Source organism: Rhopilema esculentum, chromosome 15 (genome assembly GCF_057945365.1).
Source record: "Rhopilema esculentum isolate cy_ngs chromosome 15, ASM5794536v1, whole genome shotgun sequence".
NCBI classification, from domain to species: domain Eukaryota; kingdom Metazoa; phylum Cnidaria; class Scyphozoa; order Rhizostomeae; family Rhizostomatidae; genus Rhopilema; species Rhopilema esculentum.
The window spans coordinates 6,751,831-6,766,288 of record NC_142829.1 but is presented as its reverse complement, the minus strand read 5'-3'; the positions used below and the strand labels follow the sequence as shown (position 1 = coordinate 6,766,288).

The following is a 14,458-nucleotide window of genomic DNA, read 5'->3' as shown; positions in this document are numbered from 1 at the left end:
TCAATGTCATAAAAACTACCTAAAGATGCTAGTTAGAAAAAATTACAAATAACAGCAAACACTTATCTTTCAGGGATAGGCTAGTAGACATTTTGTGTGAAAAAAGATATCCCTTTCTTTTGTGCCGTTACCTTTAGGATTTACTGTGACATTATTGTTCAAACATTGCCACATGCCCAGCCAGTCTACAGGGTATTGGAGTTCTCAACAAGATCTTAGCATGCACCCTCATTTCAGTCATGTTCTCTGCATGCAGTAATCCTTTTATCAGTCACATGGTGTGCAAACAAAAGTCTCTCTATGATCCTATTATTTTTAATTTGTTACAAATGTAATTGCCCGCAACTCGCGCGCGAGTGAAGGGCTTATAGTCTGCCCCGCGTATAAGTAGCATATGGAAGCTTCAGTTCATAATGTCAGCACTTTTTCAGCAGATTTTGTCACTTTTCTGCTGCCATGACAACTGTCAATCAATTTTATTGTCAATCAATCGGCTTTGTCGAGGAGGTCGTTAACCGCCACCTCTTTGTGCGGAAGGGAATTATCTTCGGAGCGTTGCTCTGCCAAGACTCTGTTAAAGGCCTTCGGTTTTTTTTGCACGAAAACGGTGCTGCATCACAGCTCGGTTCTCCGCAATGGATGGAAGTTTTGATTCGAAGTTTTGGGAATCAAAACCAGTCGAATGCCACACCTTTCTCCCAAAAACTAGACACCGTACGAGCAAAAGTTATGATTGTCGTGATTATCGCCTGTACATCGCTGTACGAATCATCTATCGCAATCTATTTTAGCTGTACCCGTTCTATCACGTGTCCATTTTCATACGTCTTTGCTTCACGAAAACGAAAAATAAATGTCAAACCCTAGAAAAACTTCATGATTTTCAAAAGGGCGTTGGACTTAAATCAAAGGCAAACTGAACACCAAAAATTCTTGATAAAAAGAATAGTTTAGCATCAACTAGAGCAGCTGTTTTTATAAAATTGTGAAAACCCAAGATGGTGTCTTCTTCGAATATCCTGTCCTAAATTTTCAAAACAATCATTATCAAGGAACTAATTGTTTGCAGGCAGTACTAGCAAGAGCTATTTCTAGTTTTATCTTTTGACACCAGCTTTACTGACCTTTTGCATGCATCTCTAGACCTCTACAGACTTGATACCATGGCAACTACTAAAACTTCTATTAATGGCCAGGCCGCTCCAAACATTGGACAAACAACTTTTTCCTAGAAATTCTCTACATTTTTAAAAAGCTTGAACAAATAGCCAAGCAAAAAGCAGTTCCCTGTAACAGGCAGTGCTTTTGCCCTGTATATCATGGACTGTAAGTCAGTGATGGAAGGTAAAGAGCTAAATGCAGGGCCATTGACAGCCAGCTGGGGCCCAGCTGTGATTTACAAAACTGGGCCCCCAAAAAAATATCTGTGACCATGCCCTTCAGTCTCTCGGGGAAATAGGGAAACGCCCTTTTTAGCTACAATTGTTGAAAAAGTTTTTTAAGGATTTTAACAAAATTGTGCAAAAACACTTTACATTAATCAAGGGCATGTAGGTATAGTCTTTCTCTGCGGTAAACTTACAGGTGTTGATTCCATATAAATAGCTGAAACAGTAGCTTGTTCATTGTGAATAGATCTTATTGCATTATTACTGGCTCTATCGGAGCATGGGCTTCCAACCTTTTGCCCCTTCTAACCCCCTCTCTCAACGTGCCTGGCTGAATGTCTTATTAGCTGATTGACTCAAGATGGTTCAGATACTTTGCAGAAGTTCAAATACTTCGCAGAAGTTCTTACAGAATCTCTTGGCGAATGCCTTTTGTTGCTTTCACATACAGGACTCTAATCAGAAATTCAAATTTTTGCAACAGGTCCATAAATGGGTGAACATTGAGTCAATGCTTAGCAAATGCTTCATTGGTCCCATAGAAGACAATGTTGCTTCAAGTATGTTCCTTATACAGTACATTTCTATTAGTATAAGCTTTAGAATACATGGTTGTTTTGTACATCTCATCAATGTTATACATTCTTACAAATTTATTTTTATCTTTTTATTCCCTTTATATTGAGTGATTTCATTATAGCATTCAATGACACCTTTTTTCTTAATAGTTCATTGATAATCCTTATTAACACCTGAGATGAACTACAGAGGTTAATATAGAACTCAATTTTCTATAGATCTCAACTTTTGTAGCTGCAACATGATAGTATATTGATTGTTTATTAATCTTGCATAATCTTTCTTTAGAAAAAAAAGACTATGAACTTTCGGTCAAGAAACTGTTGAAACCTGCTTCTGACATTTTGCTTCAAGGTAATTGTGCATTTTCAATGCATATAAATTAACTGGATAGTCTCTAGATTTATCTTTCCCTGGTGGTCTTCATTCTTCTGTTTTCATTCAAAGGTATGTTTATGTTTAAAGATGTATGACAAATCTTAAGCCTAAAAGATAACATCCTCAAAGGCTGTTATATCTCCCAACGTTAATTATAGACAAAGTCCTCTAATAATGTTAAATTATAAATTTCTGTTAATATAATACTGTTCTTTTATTTTTTTCTCCCATTATTTTTATTTTTTTCTTTATTTTTTACTCTTGATCAATCTTCTATTATTAATGGGCATAAATGCATTTACTAAATTCCTTGCAATATCTTGAAAGTTGTTACTAAGGATTGTTTATCTAGTTTTTAAGACTGCCCTGTTTCACCTTTTGTTAATGAATATTTACATGAAAGATAAAGTCAGAATTTTACCTCAGGTTTTGTTGTTTATGTGGAGTTTTCTTATACTTGAAAATTTACATATTCAATCAGCCAATACAGATAGCTTGAGAACTTTCTTGGGGTGACAGATGCTCTGATTTAGATCAGCTTGTTGCAGTGAAAGAGAAGAGCCAACATTTATATTGACTTCTCATTATATCAGTATCACACTGAGACAGATTGCTATGTCAGGTCACTTTTCTAAACTACAGTAAACAAGAAGCATGTAAAAATAGCAAGTATCATGGTAACATAGGAATACACCTGCCATTGTAGTAATTGATGGTTTAAAAAGGTTCCTCTGTAAATGCCAGCAACATTGAAAATTCAAGCAGGAGATATCTGGATATGCAGTAAAAATAATTTTAAACTGCAAATGTCTGCATATTTGTTAAAAATGAAAAATATTCTGTTGAGGAGAGGAGTGAATTTGAATGTACTTTCCTTTTTTTGATGTATAATTTCTCTATAAATAGCGCTTTTTATAACTCCCAATTCAAAGTAAGAGTCATAATGGAGACCAATTTACAATAATAATGCAAACTGTTTGAAACTTGCAAGGCTGATAGTTTCTGCCCAGTCCGTTTTATTGAATGACCAGAATCTTTTATTCATCTTCAGTGAAAAGCTCTTTTGATTAGAACGCAAAATATTATAAAATGCGAGTGATTGTTTCTTTTAAATCAGCAAGGTTGATTTTATTGAAAGTACATTTTCAGAAGCTTTTCAACTTCTTCTGCCCAAGCCCACAAAGATGAGAAACTCTTAACAAAAATATAGTAGCTTTAACACTCAAGCAGTCAAAGACTCAAACTGCTTCTACCTTACTTCAGTCATAGACTTTATTTTTTATTGTTTCTATTTTTGACAGTCTGTGATAATTCAAGGTTATCACTTATATTCAAGATTCCTTGCTTTATTGAAAGTACACACAATGTTCCTTTTTTGTTTAGATGCCACTGAAAAAAGTGATAACAACAAAAGAAATATACCAAGGTATGCAAATTTTGCTATTTTTGGCAGCTTTAAAAAAACTGTTTTTATCTTTATCCAGTAGAAACATGGTTGTGGCGGATGCAAAACGTTTAGGGGGGGAGGGGGGGTTAGTGATAGAAGTGACCCAAATGGAACCTGAAAAGCGATAAATGTTCTCTGGTTAGAGGGGACCGGAACCCCCACCCCCCCCCCCCCCCCCCCCCAGCAGGATATGGATGACACGGCGTGATCATCATAATCATAGCTATAATTTGGCTTTGTTAAGAACCCGGAAATTACACTAGGTACCAGTAAACAAGTATTTTTGATGCATAATTTTCAAATGATATTTGTAAAATTGAGTTTTAGCTAATTTCATCAGAGTGAGCCTAACGTATGCACGTGATGTTAAATATAGATAACAGTCTTTGAATGCTTCTTTTATTTTCATGCTTATTGATAATGCATGCGATTCTCCATTGGAAGGTATGAATGGTACCAAGATGAAAATACTATAACGTTGGTTATTTATACCAAATCAAAGGTAGGGCTTATTAGTTTTTTGGATTTGATTTTATTGTATTGACGATATCGACACATTTTAATCTCTGCTTTGATTGATACATTTAAAACTGACATCTATAGGAATTTGGTACAAGGTTCTATGGTCTATGTAAACGGACAAACTGGATTATGTGTTTATATTCAGATACCATTGTTGATAGTGATGCTGTTTGGAAACCCAGTTTTTTATTTTTAAAGTTAACACTGGTGGCAGTTTTAATCTACTGGATCTACGGATTGTGGTTTTTGGTCAAGTCGACAGAAACCCTCCCCCTTCCTATACTACATCAGAACAGATTTCCGGAAGTAATTGTTGCTTGAAGGCAAGTTAAGGAAAAAGAAATTTGAGCTACTAACAGACCAAGAAAGCTCTCTCTTAAATCATCTCGAACTTAATCTCTTTCTTGCATCAACCAGTTAGGCTCTACCCCCTGTTTCTCTCCATCAACTACACCATTTATTACAATAATAGCTAACAGATCTCGACATAAACGACGTAAAAGGGGCGTGCTCTAAAGGCCTGGGCAGGCCAGAGATTTACAACCAATGAGAATCGGTATGTGCCTCGCATTCTCCTGATTCAAACGATGGTCTGCCCGTTATTGTTGCTTTTTGCTACCAAATTATTCTAATAAGGATTTTTTCCTTGCCTAAGTTCCCCGTTTTAAGCCCTTAATTTTTTGCATTTTCGTCTCAACTACAGAATGGGTGTTTATGGAAAGTTGAGTTTTCCAAAACCCACTCTTTCTACATATTTTAGAAGAATTTTCCTGTGGCTTTTTTTATGTGAAAAACCGGAAGATTTCTGTATGCTTTGATAGAAAAACACGGCTAGTGAATTCGGAACCTTGTAGTAGTCTTTCAATTTGATTCGCGACTTTCAAATTAATTTGTTGCAGGACATAACAGAAAAGGACCTGGTTATTGATTGTTCCGACGGTAAAAATCTGGACTGCAAAATCCTTTTTGTTGAAAAGTTTTATCACATTCATATCGGTATGTATTTGAAATTGTTTTTCCTCAAATAATTCCTAAACCTTAACCCCCACCAAAAAGAAGTTTATATTTCATAACTAGTTATTGGGAAATTTAGGAATAAATAAGAATGGGCTGAAAAATATGATTTTGTTCAAAAGAAACCAAAAGGAGGTTTTGCTGGAACGATAGCGAAATTAAGTTGCTAGTAGAATGTGTTAAAGTATCTTCGTCGAGGTATTGATGGAATCGATTGAGAAGGTCCGATTTGGCGATATCCAGCAAGAAGTGCAAAGTCCTAGGAAACTGCCATTTATCCCCAACGATCAAATTGATTTAAAGCTGAAAGGAATAAGAAAATGGTAGGTTCAAGAGCAGAACATGTCAGTTCCGTGCCACAGAGAGACTATGAAGTGATTCATTTTCATACCATCTCAGGCACTGAGTGGTTTTTTCTCCGGCGTACACTTTTTTATGCGAACAATTTTATAAGAACACGAGCCAATTAAGAAGAAGCTGATGCTGAGCTACTGTAAAATGTAATTTTGAACAATATTTCATGTCAAAAACAAGGAAGTTTTGCAAACTATTGGTGCTTTTTCGGTGAATTTCCAAACTTGTAGGCAAATGAAGGATGTTTTACTCACTTTGTTAGCAAATGAGATTTGAACAGAAGGATGTTTTAATCACTTATTTTCCTAGAGCTCTATAGCTAGCAACTGCACCGCTTGTACAATAATAATTTAAAAAAGCAAATATTTAGTAAACTAAAGCGTTCTTAGCGTAGAGTTTTCTATCTATGTTCTGACGTTTTAAACTCTGAAGAGTGTCAGACGAAAAGCTTTAGTTTACTAAATGTTTGCTTTTTTTCAAAGCCATTTACAAGTTTTGTACCACCAAAAGATTGTTTGAATAATAATTTAAGAACAAATTAAGAACAATCCCGCCTCAGATTTTCGAGAAAATAAGAACAGCCAGCCTGAGCTTAAATTTCCTGATTCTTATGTAGTTTAACAGAAACCCGATCAGATATGAAAGCCACCTGTTAGCAATGTTGGATGCAATTGAATGTACGTAACATCATCTTTCTTCCTCTTCAGCGTTGGAAAATGCAATCAGTGATATAAAAGGTATTTTTGAATGAAATTCTGTATTTCGTTAGATATGTTTCTAGGATAAAGTAACTTTTGTTAGCGCAAAATTTGAAGATAAAGTGGAGCATGGCATACTGAAATACGTTTTTTCCATTTTATAAACGTCGGATAGTTTTTTTTACTAAATACAAAAACCAGCAGTCTATTTTCTGTTTTTTGGGTGCTTTTGTTTGTGTTTTCATTTAAGCAGTGTGCGCACCATTTTGAAATGCCTATCTTGCAGAAGTCTAGTGTTTGAATCGATTAAAGATTAGGCCTAAATGGCTGAATAATTCATTAAAGAAACGTTATTTGTGTCTGAAATGTGTTAGTAAGTCCGCATTGTTCAATAATTGATAAATACATTATTTACGGTATAACCCCACCTTCTTTGAAGTAAAAAGCCTCTGTAAGCAAGAAACGCTTTTATAAAAAAGAAACTAGGCAGGTCTTTGGTACCTCAGAGTTTGAAGATAGCACAGAAGTGCAAAAGCGTAGCATTCTTGATACCTTTTCGTCAGGCACTATTCAGTGTGTAAACTTTCTTTGATCTTACATTGAGAACTGACATATAGGTTGCTCCCTGTCTTGTTATAAAAATCATCATTCAGTGTGGGTTATTGTCATCTTGAAGTATTTGCTTTTCAAAGTATGCTAGATGGATGTAAATTGAAAATAGCAAGTTGTCAGTATCATCTAGCTACCGATCATTGATTTTTTCGTCCTTGTTAGAATTTTCATTAGTTTTAATAAGTCATGCAAGATTTGTCCGATCTAATTCAGTAAAAGCACCCACAAATTCAAGTGGAAAATTGGAAGTTATTCTAAGCAAATCTCAGACTGGTTTGAAATGGAATTCACTTGGACAGAAGCTGAATGGTAATGGACAGCTGTGTGATGACAAAGATCGAAGTGAGCATTCTTCAATTATTTGCTTAATTTTGTATGTTTTGATTTTTTAATATGCTGGATTTTAGGTTTGGGGTGAGCTCCACCCCTTGTTTGGAAATGAGTATTTTTACCCTGGAGCATGAACTAAGGCTACCCCCGGCTCAATCGGTATTTTCTCAAGCTTTTTGAACCCATAACTTCTAGTGACTCACTCCTCAGAGGACTCGCTATTTTCTCTCACTAACAGTCTGGGGGGAGCCAGCCTTATTATGGATTCAACTCTCTTCGGCCGGAAAGTTCGAGTTCTACTTTCTTTTGCTTGGCACACAGCAGGGTTTATGTCACTTTTTTATAACGGCTGGATCTATTGTCGATTTTCTATTTGCTCTTTATTTATTCTAAATATTTCATTAAACCCTCGTACAGTCGAGCAGAAAGAAATGCTTCATTTTATGTGTTATACGCCTCGAAAGAAAAACGATGAATTTTCCTATCGGATCGTTTCCGTGTATATGCTCAGTATGCTGGTTTCCACTTAAGCCTCCCTGTTCGTGCGTCTTTGGCGAAAGCGAATCAACGAATCAGGGAATTGGCAAACACAACCAATCGCTAAGAGTTCAACTGAGATGAACTACACAGCGAACAGTCGCAGATTCGCAGTGAAAGAGGAAGTCAAACTTTGCGCATGCTCGACCAAGGCCAGTCAAGTTGAAACCTGCCTTTAATGTTTATTCACATTATTATTGCAAGGCTTATTAGTATTTGAGAATATATGGTCATTTAGAGAAGTAATATTATGAAGAGTTTGCTTTCTATCTTACTCTCTATATTCGGATTATGTGTTTTAAAATGGCGTTTAGAATAAATATTGATAACGATTATAATACGCAACAGCTGCTTTTGGAAAAACTTTCTTTAAAAAGATACATCTTTCGGCATTAAGAATCGGTCATTGCAATAAACTCCCTTATCCTATTGAAACTAGGTGGCAGGTGAAAAATTTAGATGTTTATTTCGAGCTGGTGTGCTTTCTGTTTCTCGAGATATGGCTTATTGCACAGAGTTTCGACGTCATTGTTGTTTCAAGAGGTTTTTCAACCTGCATCTGTCTTTATCGTATTCCTTCATCTTTTTCTGTACGGCTTGATAAGAACTCTTGATGCAGCCTAACAAGTTTGATAACAAACTCGAGGGCCTTAGATCAAAAATCACTTCTGTCAACTCCTTCCTAGATTTCTTCTGTTAGTTAACCACGTTAAATGCTACCACTATTTATTTTAGTTTCTCGCTGCAAGAAATGCGTATCTCAGTCCCTATGCATCGCTTAGTTTAATGAAGCCAGTTTCTTCTTCTTTCATCCCTTGTCACTTTTTGGCTCTTTTAGATTTAATCAAGCGTCCATGTACCGTTGCTGCCATCTCCCAAGTGACGTCAAACACAAAATTGTTTTCTATACGGCTTCCTGATCGAGTCTATTACCACGCACCAATTGGGCATCACGTGATTTTGGAAGCTGACGTGGAAGGTACTAGTCAAGCACAGTCATTTTTTACATTCTTTATACTAAAATTTTTTATACATTAAATTTGACATAAAACGATTTCTATATTCGACGTGAATATTTGTGTATGTACAGAAACCCTTTTTACGAAAAAATTAAAAATTATGTGAAAATGATTCAATAATTGTAGCTATCTGTGGATCTATCCTACCTCTTTCGTTTTTCTTCAAATATCAGTTTCTTGGAGTTATATAAACCAAAAACTGTGGTGTTTCATTCTTGAATATAGTGTGAAATGTTTTGATAGTTTCCTATCTAGGGGTTTTTGCTAAGCTATATATAACATACCCAGGAGCAGACATAGGTCAGTGTATAAACAGGTGCACGTGAACTGGGTCTGTGATTGACACGCGAAGCAAAGTTTCTTTACTGCCACGTCCAGAAAACCCTGGAAGACTCCCATTTCAAATTATTATTTACCCCTAAGTGGACTTTTCCAAAGATGCCGATGAAGAATGTGTAAGGTGCATAAGAAGGAATGGATTCTATCAGAGAAGATTTGCAGAGAAAAACTCGAAGTCTGCCAGATCCATATGCATAAAGGCAAGCCATTTATATAAAAAGCGAGAATTGTACTGGTTTGCAACAAAAAGATCTTGAAGTCGGCAAGCAAGAGCTTTAACTGCCTAGGATTCAATTTATTCAATCGACATTTCAACACTTGATTGTTTCAACTTCAAATTATTTTTGTAGGAGCCATTCGTTATTTAAGTTGTTGATATCATACGTTGCTGGGAATTCATTGAATATTTAGTGAAATAAATAAGTTATCAGTGATTTGCTTTTTCAAGGTTTGCTGGTTGGTAAGAATTACACAGTAGCCCTCGAAACACTCAAGGAAGAAAGCTCTCGTTGCGAAGAAGACACACATGCCTATCTGCATTTAATGATAAAAAATTATGAAGATGGTGCCTTAACTCCTGTCTTAGACAAGCTATTAACTGGTATGACTTTACCATGTTTTAAAGACTCATAGCTAACAACGAGTCTTTGCGTGCGTGGCAAATCGTCCAGGCGACGATACAAACAATGGCGGTAAACTTCTACGGATCGACCTAAATTGATTTAAGGCTATCTGAAAATGCATTATGGGATGCCTATGCAGCGCAATGGCTCATTGCTAGCAATCATTCTTTAGGTCCTATCTGTTATATCTTTCCGAACCCAGAGCTTCAAACATACTTTTTCATTATTGATTTCATGCTATGTAATCATGGATGTACTTAAGTAGTATCCGACTGTTTTACTAGAGAAAATACGGGTTATGTACAAAATATAACTTCTATAAAAACGCCCATCTCTGCCAAAACGACTATAAAATTATTTCTAACAATATGTCAATATATTTCTCCCACGCTTTCCCTTGTTCAGCATTTTATTATTGGTCATATTTCGAAATTGATCTTGTTTTTTTAATTTGCCAGTAATCTGTTCTTCCCGAAGCAAACTGTTTTTCCCGAATAATGACAATTCAAGACGATTTAAAAATGTCCATTGAAAATTCTGTAAGGGATTTGACCTTGGTAAGCCGTTGAATGTGAAAAGATTCACCCATAAGGATTTTCGCAGTAGAATCTTTTTCAAGTTTTCAAACTTTGTACCGTCCCAAAATCCAGGACACAAGTACCAATGATAAGAAAAAATTATATTTGGACCATAATTATGGCGGTAAACCCGAATCCTAACTCAAAAGTAATTCAATGAGAGAAGTAGTACATCGAAGTTTGGAAAAGTTATTCAAAAACCTAGGGCATAAATTGATATGATATATTGCCTAGTGATATATTTTCGCGATATTTTTTAATTTTCTTGTTATAGGCGATACGGTGTCAGTAAGCGATCCTATTGGTACCTTCACGCTCTCAAGATTAAAAATGGCAAAGCAAATTTTTATGATTGCTGCTGGTACAGGTCTGTATACCGTGGTTCTCATTACACAATGCTGTTTTTAAGTTAATAAGTATGAGGCTATTGAATTGGTATCATGAAAACGGTAACATGCAAGCGCATTAGTAAGGTAAAAACGAAAAAAGTTGCCTATACACCACCAAGGGAATTTGATTTCATGTTTACTCAGTGATACTCAAAATGTTTAATTGATATTTCCACCATGGGCTCATTATGTTTCAAGTAGGTAATTTTCATTTGCATAATTTTACATATCTGAAAGTATCGATGTTTCTTGTTATGTTTTGTTTTCTAACAACTGTAGTTTGCCAACTTATAATTCTACTACCTAGCATAACAACTTTTTTGCAAGGCACGACAATATCATCTACCGAACCTTTGTAGGACAATAAAATGTTTTTGGTAAGGCTAAACTGTTTAGCCTAAACATGAGTATTTTCAAAATGGCAGCTAACCTTCAAACAACTTTGAAGCATTGTAGAAAGAACCATTCACTTTAAACAACAGCCATTGCTTTTCCAGTTCCTACAGAGCCACAATAAACACGTTAACGATGCTGGCATGGATGTAAAGCTTGCCATCATTCAAATATGATTTCAGTCAGAAAGCTCGTTAAAAGTTTTGACCTTTGTCAATGCTATTCAAACACCTCACAATATGAAAGCCAGCGAAGACAAGCGTAGAGAGGGGGCAAATGGGGCACCTGCCAATGGCGTTGCTTATTCAAGCAATTTTCAAAAAGGGTCGTGTTCTTGTATCCCAAAGAGCTTGGTCGCAAAAATTTTCCCCACGCTCTTCAGTCTTCCCAGCTTGACTACGCCACTGCATGCAGAGTCAAATGAGCTGTTGTTGACCATTGCCGTTTTCAGTTGTCTTTGCTTTACGTAGAAAATTTTTTTTTGCATAATGTAACGTATGATGTAATTTAAATTAAACATTAAACTAGTTTTTAGTAAAGAATATACTCACCCTATACGGTGTGTTGACACTCTATCTCACTTGTTCTTGCAGGACTCACTCCTATGATCAGAATTATAGATTTTATTATACACGACAAAAGTGTAGACAGGTAAGACCATATCGGTTAGGTATGAAAAATGCATCTCTAGAAACAAGCAGTATAAATAAAAATATCATTATTCCTCGAATAAGACCCCCGGGGCTTATTTTGAAAAATATTTTAGGATGGGGGCTTATTCGAAGGGGTTTATTCAAAGATAGAGGCTTATTTAGCAGCAGCCAAAAATTTTACCAGGGTAAAGGGTCAGTTGACTTAAAAGTGCAGATTTTTTGGGATAAACCTATTGCTAAAGAGGCTATACCTCAGCTCATGAGGGCTTATTCGAGGGTGGGGCCTATTTCATAGAATTACTTCAGGGTGGGGCATGCTCGAAGGAGGGGCTTATTCGATGACTTACGGTATGCTAAAATGTTATAGAGAGGGCAGTTGGAGTAAAATTGAATCAGTTTGGGCAGGATTTGAAACTCCATCATCATCGTTGTTGTTGCTTTTGTTTTGGTTTTTGTAGCTTGTTTAGTATCGTTATTTCTGACCACTCTGTCAGCAGATACTTTAATTTAAACCTGGATTGTTTGCTTTTCAGAAATGGATATTTATTATTTGCAAATCGTCACGAGTCAGACATTTTATGGCGGAATGAGTTGGAGTGGGTGGCTTCGAATCACAATGATAGGTCAGTTATACCATTTTAGCTACGCGTAACCCACATGGTAAATATTCTTACTCAATTTTATGAGCTTCTTCAAAGAACATCTTCCAATAAAATGCACCGAATCATGATTAAAGAAGAGGGTATACCGAAATATGCAGAGTGGTGATAATCGTAGTACAATATTGTTGGTGGACTAGGCAAAGCTTTTAAAAACCAAGAATATGTCTCATTAAAATGTTCATTGTTCCGTTTGTTTTTAGTTACTGACCCAGGTAATCGGCAATGGGAGAAGTTACAGGAGTACACTGTAAATTTTAAAAGAAAGATGATACGTGAAATTATAAAAAGATATCCATTTCATTTTTTCCTAGATTTCACGTAAAATACATACTTAGTAGGCCGTCAAATGAATGGGCTGGTCTTAGAGGTAGAATAGCAAAGGATGTATTAATGGATTTTCTTGGCAATATCCAGAAGTCCGATGTGGAAGAAGACCTCCTTGTTTGTATTTGTGGTTCAGATGATTTCACGATGTTGATGAAAAGGTTAGTGGAATTGTGCGCTATTCTGTGGTGATGTCCTGCTTGAAAGGACTCAGTGTGAATGCAATGAAATGCAGTAGCCTGTCACGAGAACTTACTGCTAACTGGTTTCAAACAGGCTTAAGAAACCATTTATTATTGTGGTTTGGGTATATAAATTTTTTAAAAAGTTAGCAGTGAGAGCTTTATCCTGACATGCATCTTTGTATCTTTATCTTTTCTTTGTCGCGTTTTCTTTACATCAGAATAATCGTTGAATTGGTTTTGGGCAACTCTTTTTGCTATTAGTATTGCGCTGCTCAAGAAGCCAATCTCGTGTTAATCGGGAATACTAAATATGCCATTTATTTACAACGGAAAAATGATGGAAAAATGATAGATCTTTTCTTTAATGTTAGACTATTTTTTTGTATGCTTGTACCAAGTTGTCCTTTATTTTTCTCCCTTCTAGTCACCTTCTTGAACTGAAATACACAGAGACAATGATCCATAGCTTCCTTGGTTAGATTTCAAACGTTCCGAGGATCATGACGAAAGATGTAGAAGTATTTCTGGTTATCGCAAACTTCCTTGCTGTGTATTCGCTGTGACTGTCAAAGGGGAACTGGGCAGTGATCTCCTGGCTGTCTGATAATCGAGAGCATCTTCTTAATTTCCCTTTGTTTCTCAGCTCCTAAGAGCTTACTACAATCTTCTTTTTGCAGTACATACGCTCATTTTTTACAAGAAACAATAGCTGACATTAAAAGCTCCAGTTTCTCAATGCTTACGCAATTTTCAGCACTCATTGTTTCTTAATTCTAATGTCTTTGTTTTTATTATTCGGAGTTTTATATTTTACTTGGGTGTTTTATTTCACTACAGGTAACAAGATATTTTTCTAGTTAGTTGTAAAAAGTACTTACTGATACTTAAGAAGAATTTGTTTATGAGAAATGTTTTGTGGCAACCAGACATTATATTGATTGGAAATCACAAAATTTTAAAGTTTTTTTCAAATTCAATTTTTTTTATATTTTTTCTTTGAGTACTGCATGAGTACTGAGTACTGCTAAGTTACTTGCATTTTTACAAATGTTCTTTACTCGATTCTTATAGCCAGTTTCTTAAATAAAAATGAGCGTATTGTTAATCATGGACAAATTATGCTTGACTTCTAGAAGGTTTAAGAAATTTTTGGTTGTATTGGGAAGATTGTCTTCACAGTCTATCATTTTTAACCTTATTTAAACGCATAATTATGACCCTCTCGTTTTACAGAATTCTTGATTGTTTTGACGACATCCCCCACCCCTCCATTTAAGAGGAAGCTCATTAGTCTAGAACAGCATTCTACGAACACAATTCATTGAGTTTGTTTAAGTTTTATCAGATTTACTTACTTGTTTGGAGGTAACAAGTGTAATATATCATATATGTACCCTTGTAAATTGCAAACAACACATCCGCTTTTTTTACGGA

General features: G+C 35.7%; 1 protein-coding gene and 1 long non-coding RNA gene across 2 annotated transcripts in view; one reads left to right on the top strand and one right to left on the bottom strand.

Moving 5' to 3' along the window:
• The window catches only part of LOC135685529 (uncharacterized), a 25,606-nt gene extending 13,803 nt beyond the window's left edge, over nt 1-11,803 (bottom strand). Inside the window, exon 1 of the long non-coding RNA XR_010516014.2 lies at nt 11,752-11,803. This is a non-coding gene — a long non-coding RNA (uncharacterized LOC135685529). The remainder of the gene's footprint in view (nt 1-11,751) is intronic.
• The window catches only part of LOC135685526 (cytochrome b5 reductase 4), a 17,695-nt gene extending 3,237 nt beyond the window's left edge, over nt 1-14,458 (top strand). Inside the window, exons 3-16 of the mRNA XM_065201504.2 lie at nt 1,873-1,948; nt 2,256-2,321; nt 3,729-3,771; nt 4,237-4,294; nt 5,214-5,310; nt 6,390-6,419; nt 7,206-7,334; nt 8,698-8,838; nt 9,666-9,818; nt 10,693-10,785; nt 11,794-11,851; nt 12,387-12,476; nt 12,827-13,000; nt 13,449-14,458. Coding sequence (XP_065057576.2) covers nt 1,873-1,948; nt 2,256-2,321; nt 3,729-3,771; nt 4,237-4,294; nt 5,214-5,310; nt 6,390-6,419; nt 7,206-7,334; nt 8,698-8,838; nt 9,666-9,818; nt 10,693-10,785; nt 11,794-11,851; nt 12,387-12,476; nt 12,827-13,000; nt 13,449-13,503 — 1,263 coding nt within the window. The 3' untranslated portion in view covers nt 13,504-14,458. The remainder of the gene's footprint in view (nt 1-1,872; nt 1,949-2,255; nt 2,322-3,728; nt 3,772-4,236; nt 4,295-5,213; nt 5,311-6,389; nt 6,420-7,205; nt 7,335-8,697; nt 8,839-9,665; nt 9,819-10,692; nt 10,786-11,793; nt 11,852-12,386; nt 12,477-12,826; nt 13,001-13,448) is intronic.